This window comes from Rutilus rutilus (assembly GCF_951802725.1).
Source record: "Rutilus rutilus genome assembly, chromosome: 15".
Lineage (NCBI taxonomy): Eukaryota > Metazoa > Chordata > Actinopteri > Cypriniformes > Leuciscidae > Rutilus > Rutilus rutilus.
Genome location: NC_140220.1, coordinates 19,793,321 through 19,803,042, shown reverse-complemented (window position 1 = coordinate 19,803,042; position 9,722 = coordinate 19,793,321). Strand labels below are relative to the sequence as shown.

Here is a 9,722-nt window from a genome sequence, read left to right as displayed (position 1 = left end):
CAGAGGTGTGAATTCCCTGCTACTTGAAAACAAAGAATGGCGGCTGCTGGCGAACAGCGGTCTTTCGAATTGGCTTTGGCCGCGACTCTGGAGGACTTGGAGTTAAGCTTTTCTTTGAGAAAAGAACAAAGAACGGCACTTAAGTCATTCTTAAAGATGTGTTCGTAGTTTTGCTGACCAGATATGGCAAAAGTTTAATCTACTAGCTCGCTGGTGGGAAAACGCTCTGGTTGGTTGTAGCGCTATCCTATTGCGTGCAGAGGGAATTTGAAAGACAACCGTTTATCCCGCCCCTCGGATTGAGCTGTGCCAATGGTGAGTTGCCAGACCTAACATCTTGATGTAGGTCTGGCTTGCCAGGCTACACCAAGGCAGCATTTTGATCAAAAATACAGGAAAACAGAATATTCAGAAATATTATTACAATTTGAAAGAACTAAATGTATTTTAAATACATTATAAATTCGATTACAATTCAAATTTGGCTACTTTTTTAATACTGTATTTTAAATTTTTATTTATTCCTGTGATCAAAGCATAGACTGTAAAAGATAGGATCAAAGCTGTATTTTCAGCATCATTACCTCAGTCTTCAGCGTCACATGATCCTTCAGAAACCATTCTAATATGATGATTTGATACTCAAGAAAACTTTCTAATTATTATCAATGTTGAAAACAGTTGTGCTGCTTAATATTTTTTGGAAACTGTGATACATTTATTTCAGAATCTTTTGATGAAGAGAAAGCTTCAACAGCATTTATTTTAAATGGAATAGGCTATTTACTTTACTGTTATTTTTCAATCCTTTCTGACCCAAAGAGAGCAGATTAGGTATGAAACAGCTTCACAAACACTCTTTTCAACCACACAATATCATTAGTTCTGTCTTACAATGATTCAAACTATTACAGAAGTACTGGGATAACAGTTTATAGTTCGTATAGCTATAAACACTGATGTCCACGCCTCCACGGTAGCGATCAAAACAGAGTAAATCACCTTTTGAAAGTGACGTGACGCTTCAAATAAAGATTAAATTGCTTCGTTACACCAGTAGGTGGCGACAAGTGACTTAAACGTATTTGTCATGGAATAAAACAAGGAGATAGAGAGAGAGGTGTATTTGTCATTGAATAAAACAAGGGGAGAGAGAGAGTGAGAGGTGTATTTGTCATTGAATAAAACAAGGGGAGAGAGAGAGAGAGAGAGAGAGAGAGAGAGGTGTATTTGTCATTGAATAAAACAAGGGGAGAGAGAGAGAGAGAGAGGTGTATTTGTCATTGAATAAAACAAGGAGAGAGAGAGAGAGAGAGGTGTATTTGTCATTGAATAAAACGAGAGAGAGAGAGAGAGAGAGAGAGAGAGAGAGAGAGAGAGAGAGAGAGAGAGAGAGAGAGAGAGAGAGAGAGAGAGGTGTATTTGAGAGATATTCCAGGCATACAGACCACTAATATGACATGTAAAAATAAACAGCAGCCTGGCTTTTTAATGCAGGAAAGCACATTACAACAAGGTTATTTTACACATTCTCACAGCAAAAAAACAAAACCATTATTTTATAACATGAGACCCTATAATATCATACTGCATAGCAATAAAACCATATTTGGTTGACGCTAAAATTATTTTTAATGTTGAATGGAATGTCAGTGAGTCTCATTTCTAATATTGTTTATCTATAGGTTCTTTAAATATTAGGCATTAATCAATTTTGAAAAAAAATTAACGTTGTCATACTTTTTATTATATGCGGGGAGTGTTAGTTATCCCTGAGTTAAGTTAGAACTAGTATCTGCTTGTTTTAATCCAAATGTGAAAAATGCATAGCCAGTGGACTGAAATGATACAGAACACCAAGCGTTTTTAATAAAATGTAGGATTTAAAGATGTCGCATTTATAATGCAAAGGCTGGAAGAATGAGAAAAGATGATCAACAGATGCACTGTTTCAATGCAGATTTCCTGCATCAGGCAGACTCTTGCCAGAATCTTCTCACACATGGACAGGGTTTTCTGACCAGGTTCACTACATTTGTGCTTCCTTAAATAGCAGGAGTTTCACTTTTTGCATTGCTAAGGCTAATGTTTGACACTTCCAGGGAGTATAACTTGTGTATCATGTGAGCTACAGGCATCAAACATTAATATTCAGCTCAGGTCACATTTATCGTAACAAATTTCATACTCAATTTTTTGTCTTTTTTTTTTTTTTGCATTTGAGACCATTAAAAAACTAAAGACATTTAATTTTTAAAGCTTGCTCATGTCTCTAAATACAGCATTCACTGCTAAAACAAAACATTTTCTTTTGTCAGTATTATCTGGTTTTCCAGTAAAAACTTCAAATGACAAATTGTTTTTAGAGAATATATGTTAATAAAAAATAAATTGGTAACACTTTACTTAAAGGATTTTTGTATTATAAAACTATTTTTAATGCATTGATTATGCCTTGTGTGGTCTCACGAATAATTGTAGCTAGTTATAATACTTTATATTATTTATTATTATTATAATATTCATTGTTAATCCTTCCGAAAGTATAACACATAATTATACTGCATTTTAACTTTGGTTACATTTACTTATGAAAAGATATAATGCATTAAAACATAGCCTACATTATGAATACCTTTATAATACATTATACATAAAGACTTTAAGTGTTTACCACTTTACATGAACTAACAATGAGCAATATATTTTTACATCATTTATTAACCTGTTCACAGTGCATTAACTAATGTTAACAGATACAACTTTTGATCTTAAAAATGTGTTAGTAAATGAGTAGATTAACAAACGAAACCTTATAAAGTGTGACCAATAAATTAATTCAAGATATATTCTCTATTTTTCTTAAATTCTTTTATTTTGATTAATATAGTATACAGTTTTTGCTTTTACAAGACAAAAGTACTGATTAAAAGTGCAGTCACATTAGCGAAATTTCCTCGGCTAAAAAGGTTCATTGTCTATGGTCAATATTGTAGCGATGCATGAAGAATTTTTTTAAAAACCAAGCAGCTTTCTGTTGGTCAACGTGGAAAATCCACATGACAAACTTGAAATCGTTGTGAAATCTGTGGAGAAATCTTTAGTCCTCACACAAAAATTCAAATTCCTATTGAAATGACTGAATTTCACAAATGTCAAATTTGTCGCGTAAATGTGACCGCACCATAAAGGTACACTACGTAACTTTTTTTTGTTCAAAATTAACAACATATAAAGAGAGACAATACATCATCAATCCCTCTTCCAAAACGCTTTTTTGTCTTTTCCTGATTCACTATGGCAAGTCTATTATATTTAGAGCTGTCGGGATGGTTTTTGTGGAAAATTACATACATACGTCACTCGCGAGAAAGCTTTTTGTCAGATCTGTAAATAGAGAAATGTTGCTCCGGATACTTTGACTTGTGTCTGGTGTGAGAGTGGCAGAGGTTAGTTGTCAGAACGAGCGAGAAAGGCTGACATGGAGCAGCTAAATCTCCAACCTCTGTTTAAAAAAAGGCCAAACAGTCTGTTGGCAAAAAGAGCACGCGACAGAGCTCGTAATAAAACAAGAATCAACATTGGCTGGGCTTTTTGAAGAAGGTGAGAAAAGTTGTTAAAGCGACGCAGAGATGGCGTTTTTATTTCTCAACAGGCGAGTAAGGTGTTGAACAGATAAATTACCATTATGCATCTCTCTAACAGAGTTGATTGTAAGCATTATCTATTGTGAAGGGTAATTTCATTATGGTTGTTATAATGCTGTGCTGGAATTTATTTTCAAGTAAGCATAATGGGTAAAACTACAGTAACATCTTCAGCTAGTCAGCTTGAGATCCTTTCCATCTAAACTGGTTAAATCTCTTAAGCCTTGTAGTGAATGTTTCATGAGCGGTATAATAACCATATTCATCCGCACAATCACGCGGAGCCCAAGCACAACCAAAACAATGTTCATCCGCAAAATGCTTGCAGTTTTGTTTTTTAACCGCTAGAGGGCCGAAAGTTACATAGTGTACATTTAATCTTTTTTTTTTTTTTTAAGTGTCTGTGAAAATTTTACATCTTTGATTAGACAAAAATTCATAATTTACTATAACCACACTTTACATCCAAAATAGACTTACATACATAAAATATATTATCATTTACCAGGAGAAAATAGCATTTTGATTTAGTTTTACATACGCTTTCAGAAAAAGAAAAGGTTCTTGTTTAAAAATGTAGATTATTGCTCAAGGTCCATATCCTTTACTGCACTCTAGATTGGTTTACATTTGTAGACCAGCAAAATACTGAGTAAAGAAAGATAAAAAGAAAGAGGGCGGTGTCATTCGGCCCAGGTGTCGCTCTCACTTCTGTCAGTAATGGCTGCTGCTGTGTTTTCATCCTTATCACGAAGGTTGTTGTTGTTGTTTTTGTTGCTGTAGGTGAACTGCATCTCATGCCTGTTATTCTGGATGGCTGACGTTTCCTGCAGTCTTAGTTCATCCAGCTTTCTCCACAGTTCCTCACGTTCCTGCTCTTTCTTCTTCTCTCTGAGGACAGAAGTGATGGCAATCATGAGCAGTGTCATTTTAAACTAAATGCAAAGAGTAAAGGTGTATTCTTACCGCTGTCTGTCAGATTTGTATGAGGCTGTCAGTTCGTCAAACAGTTTGCTGTTCATCTCCATCAGTGTTTTTAATACATTGTACACCAGGGCCACGATCGTCCTGAGACAATGTAGAGTAAAAGAGTTTACAACAAGCCTGCGTGTCATTTCTTTACTGTCAGACTTTGTAGAATTTAAGGTTCCGACCATTTAAAGACTTTCATAGTAAATTAAGCAAATAAAATCGTTCATTTTATTTAGAAAAGACATTTACAATGTTACAACATGCTGTGCATTTGAACTTTTAATTAATCAAAGAATAAAACATTTTAAAATAAAATCAGTAAATATCCACAAAAAAGTAGCACAACTGTTTTCAATATTGATAATTATTTTTTCTTGAATATCAAATCAGCATATTACAATTATTTCGGATGATCATGTGACACTGAAGACGGGAGGAATGATGCTGAAAACTTTGATCTACTTTGATCACAGCAATAAATTACATTTTTAAATATATAAAGAAAATAATTTAACATCTGAATAATATTTCAGATTTTGCTGTTTTAACTTCTCTCTTTTTTTTATGCCTATGTGATTAGTTATTTTAAAAACATAAAAACATCATATAAACCCCAAACGTATGAACTATTATATAATTTCAGTAAAAAAAAAAAAAACTGTTAGTTTGGGTTTGGAATATCATTGAAATGTCAAGGTAAATAAACGATGATACAATTTTAATGGTTTACAATAGTTAACATAAATCATTTCTAAAGCATTTATTAATCTTAGTTAATGTTGATAATATTTCCTAATACATTTTTAAAAACAAGAGTTGTATCTGTTAATATTTAATGGGCCTGAGCTGAGCTGATACTAACAGTTGTATTTTTTTATCAACTAACATTGACATAATTAACAAACATTAATAAATACTGTAACAAATGCATTGCAAATGCAATGTAACAAATACAATGCTTTGTTTGTTAATGTTAGTTAATGTGTTATGAAATTAAACATTATTGTAAACATTTTTATTTTTGGCTGAACTATTCCTTTATATCCATTATATATTTCCTTTATACATTTGATCCCAATCTGTGCTAGTGTTCAAATGACAACAGCATAGATCAATTTAAAAAAAGAAATCCAAAACCTACGGGTTCCAGTGTTCTTTGGAGATCCGGTACAGGTTTCCAAACATGATGGGAAGGATTTTGGCATTATTCTCCTCGATTAGACTCAAAATGTATTCGTTGTTCCAGAAGTACAGTGCTCGTTCTGCTACCTGCAAATACCAAACAGCCAGATTAATAATGAGAGCCAATAACTTGTGTTGAAATGTACAGCAGTCAAAAGATTAGGATCAGTAAGATTTAAAGAAATTATTACTTTTATTCAGCAAGGACACATTAAATTGATTAAAAGTGACAGTCAAGACTTTTATAATGTTACAAAAGATTTATGTTTAAAATAAATACTGTTCTTTTGAACTTTCTATTCATTAAAGAATCCTGAAAACGGTTTCTTCATAGTTTTCACAAAAATAAATTAAGCAGTAAAAAAGAAAGAAAAAGCTATTTTCAACACTGATAAATGTTTCGGTTACACTTTCTTTTAAGGTGTCATTGTTTCAGTGTAATTATATATTTAAGTAAGTAATATTAATTAACTACATGTGCTTAATATAGGGTTAGGGCAGGATTAGGATTTGATTAAGGGTTAGTTACATGTAATTATGCATAATTTACTGTTATTACTATGGTAAGTACATGTAACATTATGTACAAGGACACTGTAAAATAAAGTGTTACCAATGTTTCCTAGAATGTTTTCTTAATGATCATGTGACAATTTTTACTGCATTTTTGATCAAATAAAGGCTGGAATACACTGCATGACTTTTGCCCAGATTTACAGTCTGGACAAGTTGTCGCTGTCGGACAAAGTCAGAGCCGTTTGATATTTTGAGCAGATTTAGAACACATAAACAGTCATTTCAAAGGCTGCGTCACATTTGTCAGTTTGTTTTGTTCGTATAATGACTTGAATGTCTGGTAGTGTGTGATCCTCAGTCATTTCGTGTAAGATGCCCAGTTTTTCCTCTGTACCTATTTACAAAGTTGGCAAGTGAGTTTTTTTTTTGTTTTTTTTTATGTTCAGATTTTAAAAGTCTTGAAGTATATTCCAGCCTCAAGAGACTTCTTACCAAGAGAAATCTTACCAACCCCAAACTTTTAAACAGTAATGTAAATGCAAATAGCATTTGTAATCTGTCGTTTCTCCCTACATAGTGTGATGAAATTGGACAGGTCAGCAGACAGACCCCGATTACAATCTTACACTGTACCTGAAAATGAGGGCTGGCTACACATTTAGAGATTTGCTTAAATAAAGGCTCCTGAATCTTCTTGAACTGAGTGGGTTCAATAACATCCAGAATCTCTTCGATTTCCCCTAGAAACATGACCTAAATAAAGCAGAGAGACAGAACCCAGGAACTCATCAGGCACATAATTCGGCAAACATCCAATGAGAAAGTGAAAAACAAACAAAAAAGATAATAGTAATGAATGCACAACTGTGCCAATATAATGGCTGTATGTAATTACTGGTATAAAGACAGTTATCAGATGGGCTTACCTCTTTCTGACTACATGTCTTGGGCCAAAATTTCAGAAGGCCACGAACCACCTAAGAGAAAACAGAAAAGACCTAATCAATTTAGCAATCCTAATGAATGAGTTAGAAAACAAATATTTAACAAACACACACACACACACAAATCAAAATAAAGGAAACGATATATATATATATATATATATATATACACACACACACACACATTCATGTATATATATATATATATATCAGTATATTCAGTATCAGTATCAGTATATTCATGCTGAAAAACAAGTGATAAATAGAAAAAGTAAATAAACAATACATAAACAACAAATAAAAAATAAATGTATAAAAGTTTTTAAAGTTTATCTTTGAAATAATAATTAAAAATAATAAATAATAAATAATAATAAAAAAAAAACTGACCTCACTTCATTAAAAATATTTTCTTACAAATCAACCAAAAAGTAAAGCGTAAAAAAAAAAAATATATATATATATATATTATATTATATTATATATATGGAATATTATATATTAATAAATTGTATATTTTTATTATTATTTTATGAGGTATATCACATCAATAAGGGGTGATGATTATTATGATTATTTTCTTGTCTAATTTGTTAGCTAGCTACTTTGCAAGAAAAGTAATTTATGACCTTTTTAAAATGTATCATAAGAAATGTGTTGTGCTAATTGTGACATTCAGTTGTTTATTAGTGTTGACAAGAACTGACTGCCTTGTATAAGTGGTTACTTAGCTTTCGATTATATAACAGTAAATTTGGCACCTATCTGTCTTCTGATTGGCAGAATCCATTTCTCATTCCTTTTTTGGAAAATCATGCAAATTACCGATGAAAATTTTGGTCATTTCATCTACTTCGAGTACCCGACAGACAGATCAAGTTGATGTGGGTGCTGTGCTATTTTTTATTATTTTATTGCATCACATAAACATCCCATAAGGATCAGCTGTGTCATTTTCCCTGCTGTTTACTTGTGGTTTCCAAACCTAGAAATATGAAAATCATTCATCGTACCATATCATTTATTGCTCTGCCTTCAACATAACCGCCCTCTAAGTTGGGGGATTTATGCCTGTGCACAGCCATGAGTTAATTCTTGCTTACAGGCAAACACAAGTGGTAATGAGCTCTCATCTACACTCATGAACACTGGGGCTTCCCTGCGGTCGCCACCACGTCCTCAGAATCAAGTCACTGTTCACGCATGACTGTTCAACCAAACACAACAGCAGCCATATAAATCACAATGGCTGAAAAACACTCCATGGCAATGCAGATGGCATGAAAACCAAACATCAAGCCAAACCTCCAGAAGCCCCTCAGGATCTTTGCACCCTATGGTGTCCGAGATGTGTGGGATGAGTACCTGTTCCGAGGCTGCTAAAGCCTAGCTCTTTAACATCTGGCAAAGTCCCTCAAGCAGTCATTTATAAACTATCATCAATGTGCCTTCAAGATACTTAACTTCAAGATACTCCAGAGGGATTTTCTCTATTATAAGCACAGAACTGCAAGTCAAATTAGTAGCACACTCCATATAAATTACACCCTCACTGTCCAAATATCTACTGTAATATAATGAAATAATGAAACAAACAAACAAACACACACGTATCAGAACAATAAAAATAATCTGGTCGTTAGCAGGTCCTAAAATTATGCAAATACAACCTCAGATGAACAACAGCAAATGACATAGTCTACTGTGTAATTACACTCACCTAAAGGATTATTAGGAACACCATACTAATACTGTGTTTGACCCCCTTTCGCCTTCAGAACTGCCTTAATTCTACGTGGCATTGATTCAACAAGGTGCTGAAAGCATTCTTTAGAAATGTTGGCCCATATTGATAGGATAGCATCTTGCAGTTGATGGAGATTTGTGGGATGCACATCCAGGGCACGAAGCTCCCGTTCCACCACATCCCAAAGATGCTCTATTGGGTTGAGATCTGGTGACTGTAGGGGCCATTTTAGTACAGTGAACTCATTGTCATGTTCAAGAAACCAATTTGAAAATGATTCGAGCTTTGTGACATGGTGCATTATCCTGCTGGAAGTAGCCATCAGAGGATGGGTACATGGTGGTCATAAAGGGATGGACAAGGTCAGAAACAATGCTCAGGTAGGCCGTGGCATTTAAACGATGCCCAATTGGCACTAAGGGGCCTAAAGTGTGCCAAGAAAACATCCCCCACACCATTACACCACCACCACCAGCCTGCACAGTGGTAACAAGGCATGATGGATCCATGTTCTCATTCTGTTTACGCCAAATTCTGACTCTACCATCTGAATGTCTCAACAGAAATCGAGACTCATCAGATCAGGCAACATTTTTCCAGTCTTCAACTATCCAATTTTGGTGAGCTCGTGCAAATTGTAGCCTCTTTTTCCTATTTGTAGTGGAGATGAGTGTTACCCGGTGGGGTCTTCTGCTGTTGTAGCCCATCCGCCTC

The 9,722-nt window shown here is 34.1% G+C and overlaps 1 protein-coding gene across 2 annotated transcripts in view; it reads right to left on the bottom strand.

The window, feature by feature from the left end:
• Positions 1–2,879: 2,879 nt before the first annotated feature.
• ppp2r5a (protein phosphatase 2, regulatory subunit B', alpha isoform) overlaps positions 2,880–9,722 on the bottom strand; it is a 30,904-nt gene continuing 24,061 nt past the window's right edge. For both annotated transcript variants that reach the window (XM_084433108.1, XM_084433109.1), the window contains 5 exons: positions 7,244–7,294; positions 6,951–7,070; positions 5,761–5,888; positions 4,614–4,715; positions 2,880–4,538 (listed from right to left, as the gene is read on the bottom strand). In XM_084433108.1, the coding sequence (XP_084289234.1) occupies positions 4,331–4,538; positions 4,614–4,715; positions 5,761–5,888; positions 6,951–7,070; positions 7,244–7,294 (609 nt within the window). In that variant the 3' untranslated portion in view covers positions 2,880–4,330. The remainder of the gene's footprint in view (positions 4,539–4,613; positions 4,716–5,760; positions 5,889–6,950; positions 7,071–7,243; positions 7,295–9,722) is intronic.